Raw genomic sequence first — 13773 nt, 5'->3', positions numbered from 1 at the left:
TTCTTCACTATGGTGAAGTACTGGGCTGGAATCAGCTGTGCTCTATGGAACTGCAGCCCATATCTACCCACCGTGCCCCCCCAAACCCTGTGAACCCCTATGAAAGTCATAGCTTAGGAGTGTGGTTCTCTGCTGGGGGACAGAGCGGAATTACCTGTTGGCTAATTCCAAACCAACTGAATTGGAGTCTACAAAGATGGGATCAGGGCATGTGTGGTTTTAATAACTTCTGGTTAAGAGCCATCACCTGAAGGCAGTGGTTTTCGAAGTACCTGGCAGCAGCAGCAGCAGCAGTTGGGAACTTGTTGGACATTCAGATTCCTGGTACCCACCCCAACCACCCTGGATCAGAAACTTTGGGGGTGAGGCCCAAGCAGTGCTCTGTGGTTTAACAAGTCCTCCAGGTGGTTCTGATGCTCACTCAAGTTTGAGAAACTCTGCTTTAGGATCCCTCGCTGGGTCTTTCTGCAGAACAAAGAGTATTTCTAACCAGCGGTTTAGAGAAAGCACCTACGTGAATGTCATCTGATAGTTTCCTAGCTTGTCACTCTGCCGGAACCTCCGCCGCTGCTCCTCTGTTGATGGGTTAATTCAGTGAAGCATCTGCCTGCCTCCTTTATCTACCCTCTCCCGGCTCTCTCACCCTAGCAACTGCCCTTTCCTCTTCCAGGCAGGCACCTCTGGGCAGCCTCAATGCCCATCTTAAATTGTGTTCCCTCCTGAAAGCTCCCCCACCACTTTTTTTTTTTACTTCTTCTAATAGAAAGTAAGTGTATGTTGCATTCCTTTTGGTTATTCTTATGGCTTTTGTATTTCCTTTACCTACTATTTCCTGTGTGACCATGGGCAAGTAACTTAACCTCTGTTTCCTCATCTGTAAAATACCAAGGAATCATAATAGTGCCTATTTCATTAAATGAGTTAGTACTTATTAAAGTGCTTAGACTAATACTCAACTAGTGTCAACTCTAAGAAGACAAAGATTCAGTTGTGTCCAGCTCTCTGTGACCCCACAGACTATAGCCCATCAGGCTCCTCTGCCATTTCCTTCTCAAAGGGATCTTCCCGACCCACAATTGAACCTGGGTCTCCCGCATTCCAGGCAGATTCTTTACCGTCTGAGCCACCAATTCTAAATGTAATTATTATTCATTCATTAAAAGATAGGTATGTGATATTTTATAGTGCCTGGCACATTAATACTCAGCAGTTACCAGCCCTTCCCTAGTGATTTTAGGGCACCAAGCATTTTGCCATTTTCATAGTTGTTTTTATCCTCCCATCAGTTTTGAAGCTTTTTTGGCAGCAGGTAAAATACATCTTCTCCCTTTCTCTTCCTTACTTCATCCTTTCTCTCCTCCACGACCACAGCAGTTGTTTAGCTTGTCTCTTTGCTTCTAATATTGCCCTCTTAGCAATAAAAACAGTTCAGTGAACATGTGCACTTGATCTTGTTGCTTAAAATAACCCCTCAGTGGCATCCCCTTCGCTGCAGAAGAATGTGTAGGTTCCTTCACGTGGCCTAGGAGGTTCTCTACATCCTGGCCACGTTGCTTTCTAGTCACTGTGTTCCCCACCTTGAATTCTGTGCTGAGATCAAACTGCCTATCGTTCCCCACATGGTCCATTCCATGTTATGCCTTTGAACCTTTGGCGGTTCCAATGCATTTTCGTCTTTCTTCCTCTTTAAGACTTCCACTACTATATTGGAATCACCTAGTCATTCATTTCTCTTTCTCCAACTAAAATACTAAACTCCCTAAAGGCAGTGTTCTTATTTTACTTAGCACCCAGCACACAGTAAGCAGATAGTAAGTATTTGTGATCAGAACTGAGGCTACAAAAAGATCTTGGCAATCTAAAAGGCAGGGTACAAAATTACAACAGGGAGATAAAATTTAACAGGTATCCATTGGGGTTTAAAGCAAATAAACAAAGAAAAGAAGTCTTGATCTGAGTCCTGAGTACAAAGTGGGAGATGGTGACGCATCACGGTCAGCAGACCATGTGAAAAAGAAAAGCCTGCAGTTTCAGTTGACTTCATGGTCCACATGAGTCACCAGTGTCATACAACTGCAGCAACCTCATGTCAGAATAGGGAAAGTAGCAATCCTTGTGCTCAGACCACGAGGGAGCCGTGTTCCCTTCTCTGGGGCCCTGCCTGAAGAGGGGGTGAAGCGTGTCCAAAGGAAGGGGGCTCAGAATAGTGAGAGAGGGTGGACCCCATCATCTGGAACTAGTTGAAGGCAGTAGGAGTGTTTCACGTGGAGAACACAGATGGGATACAAGAACTATTCAGATGCCTAAAGGGCTTGCTGGGGACCTGATAATGCAGAATTGGGCCACTCAGTGGAAACTCCAAAAACAACTTTGTGACAATTAGATCTACTAAACAGTGAAACAGCCTGTCTCGTGAGCTCCAAGTCCCTGTTGGGTTCCACCAAGAGCCTCTGAGAAAAGGTGCTGTTGAGGGGATCTAGCCCCTGCAGGGAGCTTGGACTAGACGTTCTTTTATCCTGCTCAGCTTTGAGACTTGGTGATACAAGAGGTCATGGAGTTTGTATGTACTGGATGTTAGGGAAAGGTACCAGGAATGCATTTTCTGATACGAATGCCTTCTGTGACCCTGGGGTGGCCCGGAGGGAATTATTTTACCTGAATAGAAAGTACTTCAGGGCCAGAATTCTGAATCTTAGTGGCCTTGTCACTTCTTACATGGTTTATATGAAATCTACTCAGGACGGAGGTTTAGTAGTTCTGCCCACAGTATCCAGAGCCTTCCATGTTCTCCCACGTCCTTTGTGGACCCCTAAATAAAGTGATCATCTCTTTTAATTTGCCCTTCTGTTTTTTTAGTTCTGGAGCATCTTGGCTTCTGGGAGGAAGTCAGAAGGATCATCTCAGGATCAGAGCTGATAACAGGGTTCCCCTATACCTACACGGTGCCAGGCCTGCCCCAGTATCTGCAGAGCCTCACCAAACTGGCCATCGCTGCAGTGTGGGCAGTAGCGGCCCAGGCTGGAGAGCAGAACAGGGATGTTCCCATCTCCTTCTCTCAGCTGTTGGAGTCTTCCTTCCCTGAAGTGCGCCTGCTCACGCTGGAAGCCCTGCTGGAAAGGTTCTCAACAGCAGCCTCTGCTCTGGGAGAGAAGGGACTGCCGCCCTTACTGTGGAATATGGGAGGGACATTCTTGACATTGGTGCTGAAGGAAAATCACCCAGAATGCCTCTGCAAGGTAAAGGCTCGTGTACTGACGGGTACACTTTCCTCTCCCCACACTCTTTGGCAAGCCCCACTCAAGTAGTAAGGTCATGAGGCAGGACTGGGTGTGGCATCTCCAGGATAGGAAGGAGATTCAGCATCCAAAGGGCAAGGACTCTGTTTGCACAATGAAAGGGCACTAAGAAAAGTGTTTGATGATAATGGTATTGCCAACAGAGATTAACCAAAGACAGAGATTGAGAGAGTAAGCCACTCAGTGCCCACGGAGACAGAGCATTGAAAATTGGCTATAGAGTGCGCTAACAGGTAAGTCTCTGCTGACATGGCTCTTTAGGGGCAGATGGTTACCTGGAAAGCACAATCAAAAGGAAAGGGCACTGGGACTTCCCTGGAGTCAAGACTCCACGCTTCCATGCAGGCAGCGTGGGTTCGATCCCTGGCCAGGAGCTAAGATTGCATATGCCTAGTGGTATGGTCAGAAATTTAAAAAAAATTTTTTTAAAGGAAAGGGCACTGACCTAGGAATATGGCATCTAGCCTCTGATCTCAGTATGCTACTGCTCCCAACTGTCTTGTTCTCTCAAAGCTGTTAAGGGGGGAAAAAAGAAGACAGTGGGAGCTTTCTGAGAGCTAGACTTCCTTATCCATACAAGTGATTATTTTATTTAGATTCTGAAGGCTTTTTTCTGAGGTGTTTGTGTGTTTGTTTGTTTTCCCTGGGTCTGGCTCACATAGATACTGAAAATTCTCCATTGCCTGGACCCCAGTGAGTGGCTCCCTCAGACAGAGGACCGTGTCCATCTCAGCCCAAAGGAGTTCCTGATCTGGACGATGGATATTGCTTCCCATGAAAGGTTTGCCCCAGTGCTCCCCGTGCAAACTCAGAACCACCCATGGTCCCGTCAGTTATTTATGTGATGAACCTGAGCACAGCCCTGGCCTAAGGACTCAGGTCTTGTATACCTTTCTAAGTCTCAGGCTATGTTCTCAGCCCAAGCAAGAGAATGATGTCAGAGTTTCCCATTAATTAACAAAAGGTAATTGCTTCCAGAAGCATTTGTGTAGCCACGAGGTAGAGATTGCCAGTCTTCACAGCCACATGGAGTACAGACTGTCTGCAAAACCTATATATATATATATATATATATATATATATATATATATATAATGATTGATTTTACTTATTTTCATAATTGTATATTTATTGAAGTGTAATTGTCTTACAGTACTATATGAATTTCAGGGTGATTTTTTTCTTTGGTATGTCTTCTGGCTCACCTTTCTAGGTCTGAAATTCAAAGTGAAGCTCTGAGACTCACCTCCAAAGTGATTGCCCACCACATGCAGATGTGTGACGAGGTAAGGTTGATTCCCCTGTGCTGGGGTCTAGATTTCTGTTCTCTGATTTTCCTGGAGGGTGTCAGTAAAAATACATCATCCCACAGGCAGACTCTGTGGCACGGGTGTGTAGCTTCTACAGGAACATTGTTCATGTTGATTTTTCACTTTGGTTATAACTTGAGAAGAATTCTGTGAGCACCGTGTTTAGCATCTCTCTTCTTTTGTTCTGGGCACATTTGATTACAGTCCATGAGGGTGACTCTATAATCCATTCATGTTATTTTTTAAGATTTCACATGTAAGTGATATCATATGATACTTGTCTTTCTCTGTCTGCTGCTAAGTCGCTTCAGTCGTGTCCAACTCTGTGCGACCCCAGAGACGGCAGCCCACCAGGCTCCCCCGTCTCTGGGATTCTCCAGGCAAGAAAACTGGAGTGGGTTGCCATTTCCTCCTCCAGTGCATGAAAGTGAAAAGTGAAAGTGAACTCGCTCAGTCGTGTCCGACCCTCAGCAACTCCATGGACTGCAGCCTACCAGGCTCCTCCATCTGTGGGATTTTCCAGGCAAGAGTACCGGAGTGGGTTGCCATTGCCTTCTCCGTTCTCTGTTTGACTTACTTCATTAATATAATAATTTCTAAGTCCATCCATGATGCTACAAATTGCATTTTTCTTTTTCTGGGCTGAGTAATATTCTATTGTGTATATACACCACATCTTTATCATGGATAAAGTCGATGGGTACTTAGGTTGCTTCCGTGTCCTGCCTAATGTAAATAGTGCTGCTCTGCACACTGGGGTGCATGTATCTTTTGGAATTAGAGTTTTCTTCTGATATATGGCTAGGAGTAGAGTTGTAGGATCAATGGCAGCTCTATTTTTAGTTTTTTAAGGAACCTGCATATTGTTCTACATAGTGGCCTTACCAATTTACATTCCTACCAACAGTATAGGAGGGTTCCCTTTTCTCCACACCCGCTTCAGCATTTAATATTTGTAGACTTTTTAGTGATAGCCATTCTAATTGGTGTGAGGTGATGCCTCATTGTAGTTTCGATTTTCATTTCTCTAATAGTGGTATTGAGCATCTTTTCATGTGCCTGTTGGCCATCTGTATGATTCAGTTTATATGAAATGTCCAGAACAGACAAATCCATAAAGATAGAAAATAGACTAAAGGTTTAGGGCTGGGGAGAAGGGGAGCTGACAGGATGGGGGTGATAACTAAAGGATACAGGGCTTCTCTTTTTGCTGATTAAAATGTTCTAAAATTGACTCTGGTGGTGGTGGTACACACATATCTGTGAATGTACTAAAAATCATTGAACTATGTATTTAAAAGGGTGAATTATACGCTCTGCATATCTCGATATAGCTGTTACTATAAGGAAGAGTTGGAAAAGACTCTGATGCTGGGAGGGATTGGGGGCAGGAGGAGAAGGGGACGACGGAGGATGAGATGGCTGGATGGCATCACTGACTCGATGGATGTGAGTCTGAGTGAACTCCGGGAGTTGGTGATGGACAAGGAGGCCTGGCGTGCTGCGATTCATGGGGTCGCAAAGAGACACGACTGAGCGACTGAACTGAACTGACTGATAAAGAAACAACAATAGGGTTTTGTTTTAACAATAATGTTGGTTAGGATGCTGCTTTAAATGTAACAGAGGGGAAAAAATGTAACAGAAACTCAGAAATACAGAGGCTTAAACCAGAAAGAAGCAATCCAAAACAGAGAGTGACTTGACAGTATTGACCCCCCAGACCCTTCTACCTTGTTCTGCTGTCCTTAGCATAGCTTCCATTCTAAGGTCCCAGATAGTTGCGGCAGCTCACATCACCTTGTCTTCATTAAACTAGCAGGAAGGAGAAACCCAGGATGTGAGGTTCACACCTGTTCCCTTACATATGACCTAAAATTGCACAGATGCCACTTTTAATGGCATCTTATTAGTCAGAACTTAAACACATGTTATGCCCCAACACAAGGGAACCTGGGAAATGTAGTCTTCAGCTGAGTACCCACATGCCCAGGCAAAAAATCTAGGCTTCTATTACTAAAGATAGAGAATCTGGTTTGGGGGACAACAGGTATTGGCTGCCACAGTCTTCTCCCAGAAGTTTTGTCTTTACCAAAGCTATCAAATACATCAGTGTTCTAATAACCTGATTTGCATCCGAAAAGACTCCTGGAACTTGTTCTGTCATTACAGCGACTCCATCTTACTGAAGGATCACATTTCCTTCCCTGGAGTTGTTTTTTTCTCCCTAGTTGGAATGGAAAAGCAGCTGATAAACCTTTCTTCCTTTCTCCTGAGCTGAGAGCTAACTTGCAGATCCAGTGTGGTACACGCTATGTTCTCATCCCTAATTCCCTGTCTGCTCACGTTGCCTTTTCTGAATTAATGTACGTACACTTTGTGCTTTCAGACCAGAGACTTGGTGGCCCCCAACCTGCAGCAGTGGGTTCAGTTGGTTGTCTCTTCCTGTGGAGATCATCTCCCCACAGAGTCCAGGCTGGCTGCTGCTGAAGTTCTTGCCAGCACTGCACCATTTTTCCTCACCAACCCCCAACCCATTCTCGGTAAGTGCACTGAGCTGCTGTCTGGCGGGGGTTGGGGAGGGATGCGGCATCCATTGTACCAAATACACTAAAAAAATGTGAATAGATGCTCTAGGTTACAAAAGAAAGGAGGATGAAAGATGAAAGATGGCAGCATGCACCGTACCTTTATATCTTTGAACGATATTCCCATCCTCTCCGTTCCTACTCTAATTACTTTTCACCAACAGCTTCCTAACTGGCCTCTTTTCTTTTAGTCTTGTCCCCCAAGCCATTCTCCTTATGCTTCCAAAAGCCCTCTGTGGTCTTTCTGAAATACAGATCTGAGCATTTCCCTCCACTGCTTGAAGCCTTTGAGTGGGTGCCCATTGCCTTCAGGATGAAACCTAAATACTCTAGCCTGGCTCAGAAGGCCCTTCCTCTTCCATGCCCTGGCCACTTCTTCTTCCTCACCAGCTCCCAGGCCCCACACATCATCAGCAGGGAACAGTTCTCTAAACAAACTGCTGCTTGACTGACTTCTCTTTGTTTTTCAAGACAGCCTAACTATCACCCCTCTCAGGAAGCCTGTTAGAGTGATCCTGATGAGAAATGAATGGGTGAAAGTGAAGAGTAGCCTTGAGGAAGAGAAAAGGCCAGGCTTGAAGGCATTTAGGAAGGAGACTCAGCAGGACTTGGTGTTGAGGTTACTCTAAAGGGAACAGTCAAGGATGACTTCCAGGTTTCTGGCTTAAGTGACTGGAAAGATTGCTAGTTCATTTCACTGAAAGTAGTTTTAAGTTTAAAGCATCTTTGGGATTCCTGGCGGTCCAATGGTTAAGACTCCATGCTTCCACTACAGGGGACACAGGTTCTGTCTCCAGTGATGGAAGTTTCTACATGCTGCACAGCATGGCCAAAAAATAAAAAGGTTTAAGGCATCTTTGGGAAAGAAAGGTAGAGATATTTTGAAATCAGACGGATGTACAGTTCCAACTATATTGTCCATGTTCGTGTCTCTTTCCTCACTGTTACCCCCTATCATTCAAGAGTAATAATTAGGAAAGAGCATCATATCAATGGAGGTTGAGAAAACCAAGCTTTAGGAAATCCAAAAGAATTGAAAAAGCATAGGGGTTTTTGTTTTCACTTGAAGATATTTTTTCAGATTGTAGTGTTTTGTTTTTTCTTTTTTTTTTTAACTTTTTATTTTGTATCGGGGTATAGCTGATTAAGAGGCAATATTGTGATAGTTTCAGGTGAACAAGGAAGGGATTCAACCATTTTGTTCTGTTTTAAACATAGGGTTTCATAAAAGGAAAACTCAGGACCCAGAGCCAAGTCTCAGTACTGACCCTGCCCCTCTCCTGCCATCTTACACTCACATTAACCACACTGGGATTCTCTTCCATCCGTTACTGGAATTCTGTTTTTATACTCCTCCTCCATGCCCAACCCTGGAGAATAAATCATGGTCCCTGCATCCAGGGAGCTTTCAGTATAGTTGTGGAGAAAAGATTTTCAGAATAAAAGAGAGAATTGCTTTTTCAGATGGTGAGTTTCAAATTTTAAGTGTTATCGGAGTTCAGACCAGTCAAGTGTCTCATGTCCCTGGATCTCTCTGAGGAGCAGTTGTCTTTGGTATCTTCTTAAATCTTTCTTCTAAGTGACTTTTAGGCATTTTTTTCACACCCACAGGGGGACTTAAAAGAGGAGCTGCTACCATTTTTGTTTAATCTTTGGACCCAGAAGAATAAGAGTCAAGGTTTATATACTTTGGTGACACTTCTCCAGGGAGGATAATATCATTTTGCAGCACATTTTCCGGGTGACTTCGGTTGTTCTAACCCAAGTTCATGTCAGGAAACTGTATATGGAATAATGTAGCATTCCTGAGTGAAATTGAGTCCTGGGCAAAAGCCATTAGTTCATCATGAATTGCTGGAGCTGGTTAGAGCATTACAGGCAATGAGGAAGGAGGTCGGTGGTAGCTGATGGCCTGCAATAACATGAAAAACAGGTACAGAACTGAGAAGCAGAAGACATAAAAGTGCACGGGGACAAGTGAAGGACAGACCAGAGTTTTTAAGGAGAAAGAAAAATTTAAATGGACTAAAGAGGAAAGATCGAGGACTTTCAGGGTATAAGAAAATATTAAGAAGGGAAAATTTGAAACCCGAGAACAAATAGAATGGATAGATTCTTGAGAGAGTAGTGTTGACATATATACACTGTGTGTGTGCATGCTAAGTTGCTTCGGTTGTTCCCAACTCTTTGCGATCCTATGGACTGTAGCCCACCAGGCTCTTCTGTCTATGGGATTCTCCAGGCAAGAATACTGGAGTGGGTTGCCGTCCCCTCCTCCAGGGTATCGTCACAACCCAGGGACTGAACCAGCATCTCTTAAGTCTCTTGCATTGGCAGGCAGGTTCTTTACCACTGTCACCATCTGGGAAGCCCCATATATATACTACCATGTGTAAAACAGATAGCTAGGGAGAAGCTGCTATATAATACAGGGAGTTCGGCTTGGTGCTCTGTGACCACCTAGAGTAGTGGGATGGAGGGGAGGCTCAGGAGGGAGGGGATATATGTGTCCTTAAGCTGATTTGTATTGTTGTACAGCAGAAACACAGTATTATTAGAAAGCAATTATCCTCCAGTTAAAAAAGTAAAAATCATAAATAAAAAGAAAAAAATGAATGAAATAATATTCAACTCCAAAAAAAAAAAGGAAAGACAGTAAAATTTAAAGCCAGATTTATAACCAGAGAGCACAAACCCCAGAGGGAGCCATTACTATTCTCAGAATGACTGAAGCGTTGGCGGCAGTTGTGGACGGATGTGGGAGAGGGTAGGATAAGGAGAGTTCTCACGGCAGAGTTGGTTCCCCACTAAGCAGGCAGGGGATGGTGAGTGGAGGTCTTCCTGGCGGCCCACCCCACCTGGGCAGCATGCCTCCTTCCTCTGAGGCCCCAGCCCTTCCCACTCTCATGCAGCCCACCTCCCTTACACCAGCCCCAGGGACCTTGCCTCTGTGATGAGTCACAGCCACGCGTTCCCAGCCCTGCCTTCCCCTCACCGTGTGTTCTCCACCTGATGTCCACTTTGGTCGCTCAAGGGCAGACGCTCTCTGATCCTTCTCTGGGGTCCCCAGCAGCACCAGGCATGTGGACTTGACAGGGTCCCTGCCCAGGGGGCGGCGGCGGTCAGGACATGGCGCAACCTATATCGTGGCTCTTTGCTTTTTTTCGGTTCTTGCCGCCCCCCGCCCAAAGCACAATTTTGATTGAAACTTTGCTTTCAGAATTTATAAGCTCAAACAGTCACTCAGATCAACACTTGGCTAGTTTCCCCAAAGCACTCTTGAGGCATAAAGTTTCATTCCTGAGAAATATGAGTCATTGTGGACAGCTAGGCCTGAGTCAGCCAGGTCATACCTTCTCCGAGGGCCTTGCCTGGGGCCTCCAAAAGCCTTTCCTATTCCAAAGGACATTTCCAAACCTGCCCCCTTAGGGTCCTCACTGTTCCTGTTTTATCTGACTCTCAGGTCTCCCTTCCTTGCAATACCCACAAAAAAAGGAATAACTCATTCAGTACCGGATTTGAAGCAGTTATTTGTGCCAGCCTGTAGATTGCGTCCTAGGTAATCTGAATTCTTTTTGGCCTTCTTAGGACTGCAGGATACGCTTGCTCTCTGGAAATGTGTCCTCACCCTCCTGCAAAGTGAGGAGCAAGTTGTCCGAGATGCAGCCACGGAAACTGTGATGACCGCCATGTCACAGGAAAACACTCACCAGTCAACAGGTACTTTGTGCTTATCTCTCTTCGATGCCTCAGAGCTCTTGGACAGGAGTTGACGCATTTTCTGTGAAGGGCCAGAGAGTGAATCTTTTAGGCTATTCAATCTCCGTCTGAACTCTGCCATTTTAGTGAGAAAGCAGCCTAAGCAATAGGCAGACAAGGGACTGTGTTCCAGTAAAGCTTTATTTACAAAAGCAGGTGGCTGCCCAGATTTGATCTGCTAGCCACAGTTTGCTGACACCTCCTCTAGGACATCATAGAGAAAAACTGCTTTACCTTCTCTTGGTTACATGGTCATTCGTTTTAAGTAAGGCCAAGTCTGGATTTTCTCCATGGTTACATAATCCAGGAATTACAGATCCATCATTTGGTTCCTCCGTGCATTTCAAGTTGATCCTCCTTGTGCCTTGGCTCTTCATTTGGTGGTGACAGGAGGCCGGAGGGGAGTGGAAAGAGGAGCAGCCTAGATGAGTAGTTCTGAGTTCATAACCACTCAGCTCATAATAAGAGCTTTTTTAGAGCTCTGGACGCTGGTTACCTGTATGTGAGGGCAAGTGCTGTGGAAGCAAAAGGGGACTCCAGGCTAAAGACAGAAAATGGACCTCTGGGTAGAAGGGACAGGGCTAAGTGGAATAGAAGCAAGGTCACACCTCTAAACAAATGGCCATATGGGGAGGTAACTGCTCTGGTAGACTTGGATTCCCTGCATTTGGGGCTAGATCTCAGGAAAGAGCTCTGGACCAGCCATCCCAAAGGGGAGAAGAACACCATTTTGAGACAAGTAGTCACAAGCTGAGCAAGGAAGTTTACACTGATGCATAGCAGAACGGGAGGGGAAGCAGCCATATAGTGCTGGTACCTGACTCGAGGTCCCTCATTCCCCTGGGAGCTTCTTCTGGAATGTGTGAACTTCCCCATACCTGAGTCTTCTCTTATAATGGTCTGGTCACTTTTCTCTGCATATGTAGAGGAAGCTAGTGTGTTAGTAATCTCCCATGATACTACTCAAGTTTAGCCAGGATCAGCTTGGCCTCTCAGTGGGAAAACCTTCAGTTTGGCACTGCGAGCATTGTGCAAGCAGCCTTCTCCCATCCCTGTCCCAAGCTTTCAGAGTTCCTCATACCCCAAATTCTGCCATGAATGATTTATTCCTTTTTCCAATTATACATGTTCCTTAGAAGGATACATGGAGCACCCAGCGAGTGCTCAGTAAGCATTTGGTAGAATGTAATACTCACTAGATTACTATAGGACCCTCTCACCAAAGATGGCAAAGATCATTTCATGCTGGAATTCATAAGTGGGCTTCTTCTCTCCTAATCTTTAGAGTATTTGCCCTGCTACTTTGATTTCTTTCCGAATTTTTCCAAGTTCATTACTGTGTTCTCCCTGCTTCTGGTTTTTCTCAAGAAATAGAAATCAGGAATTGTATATTCAGTGTCTTTTGCATTTACAGTTCCATGTGTGAAAGCCTCGAGGGGTAAGTAATGTAAAAGGCTACTTGTCTTTGTATTCCCCATCTTGATCTATAAAAGAAGATTTGAGGTGCGAAAAAGACAAGAATCTAGACCGATTAAATGTAGTATGTTACCCTGAACCAGATCCTGTACTGGAGGGGTGAAAAGCCATGTGGAAAATGATTAGAATAGCTGACAACATTGAAATATTGTCTGTAGATTAAAATCAATATTAAATTTCCTGAATCTGATAACCGTACAATAGTTTTGTAAGAGTATTTTTATTCTTAGGAAATGGACATCTGAAATATTAAGGTGGAGAAGGGCACAGTGACTGCCACTTACTCTCAAATGGCTCAGAAAAAATAAAATTGTGTGTGTAAGTAGTAAACACAAGTAGTTACTATACTTGCATCTTTTCTGTATGCTTAAAATTATTTCAAAATAAAATGTTTTTTTAAAAATCCAATTCCACAACTAGAAAAGACTAATACAGTATATATATTGATAGATCATCTGCCTGATTGTCGGGTATTCCACCCCCCAGTGTAACTTCTCTCACGTAAATTATGTGAAAACATCCTGCCCCACGTCCACCTTTTTTAAAAACTCATTTTGAGTGAATTTTGCATCCAAATACTCAAAGCCAAGCCAGATTCCTCACATTCAGAGGTCTCAGCAGCGTGACGTCACTGTGTGAGGATATCGTTCACCGTGTCCCCATGTATTCTCTGTTCTGCCTGATAGCAATGCTTAGACAGAACCTCCATAATGCAGCGTGGTTTTCTTAAGCAAAAAAACGCACATCTTTCTGCTTTAGATGGAAAGTAACTGAGAACTGGGCACCACGCCCTGATTTTTTGCTCTAGTCAATGTTTAGCCAGCTGATTCACTAGAACAGTATTGTCTTGTTTTGACATCTCTCAAGGATACCAAGCAGCTGATGGTGAAGTTTTCACATTCCTTGAACATACAGGGGTTTTCTAGCATACTCTGCTACTGGCTTGCTCTTTGGTGTTCCAAGTTAATTGTTACTACTGAGTCTTAAGTACATTGAAAAGGGTGGTGGTGGTTTAATCGCTAAGTTGTGTCCAACTTTCGTGGTCCCAGGGACTATATATAGCCCACCAGGCTCCTCTGTCCATAGTATTTCCTAGGCAAGAATCCTGAAGTGGGTTGCCATTTCCTTCTCCAGGGGGTCTTACTGACCTTGAAAATGTGCTGTGTGTGTTGTGCTTAGTCACTGTTTAGTCTGACTCTCTGCAACACCATGGCCAGCCAAGCTTCTCTGTCCATGGGGATTCTCCAGGCAAGAACACTGGAGTGGGTTGCCTTGCCCTCCTCCAGGGGATCTTCTCAACCCAGGGATCGAACCCAAGTCTCCAGCATTGCAGGTGGATTCTTT

General features: G+C 44.6%; 1 protein-coding gene across 7 annotated transcripts in view; it reads left to right on the top strand.

The window, feature by feature from the left end:
- THADA (THADA armadillo repeat containing) overlaps positions 1–13773 on the top strand; it is a 335311-nt gene that overhangs the window by 274908 nt on the left and 46630 nt on the right. For all 7 annotated transcript variants that reach the window (XR_009496408.1, XM_015473463.3, XM_024999384.2 and 4 more), the window contains 5 exons: positions 2857–3236; positions 3959–4077; positions 4510–4582; positions 6996–7149; positions 10783–10914. Coding sequence is in view for 6 of the 7 variants with exons in the window: in XM_015473463.3 (XP_015328949.1) it covers positions 2857–3236; positions 3959–4077; positions 4510–4582; positions 6996–7149; positions 10783–10914 (858 nt within the window). In the remaining variant the exon portion in view is untranslated. The remainder of the gene's footprint in view (positions 1–2856; positions 3237–3958; positions 4078–4509; positions 4583–6995; positions 7150–10782; positions 10915–13773) is intronic.

The sequence above is a fragment of the Bos taurus genome, chromosome 11 (genome assembly GCF_002263795.3).
Source record: "Bos taurus isolate L1 Dominette 01449 registration number 42190680 breed Hereford chromosome 11, ARS-UCD2.0, whole genome shotgun sequence".
In the NCBI taxonomy this organism is placed as follows: Eukaryota; Metazoa; Chordata; class Mammalia; order Artiodactyla; family Bovidae; genus Bos; species Bos taurus.
This window is presented reverse-complemented; position numbering and strand designations above follow the sequence as displayed.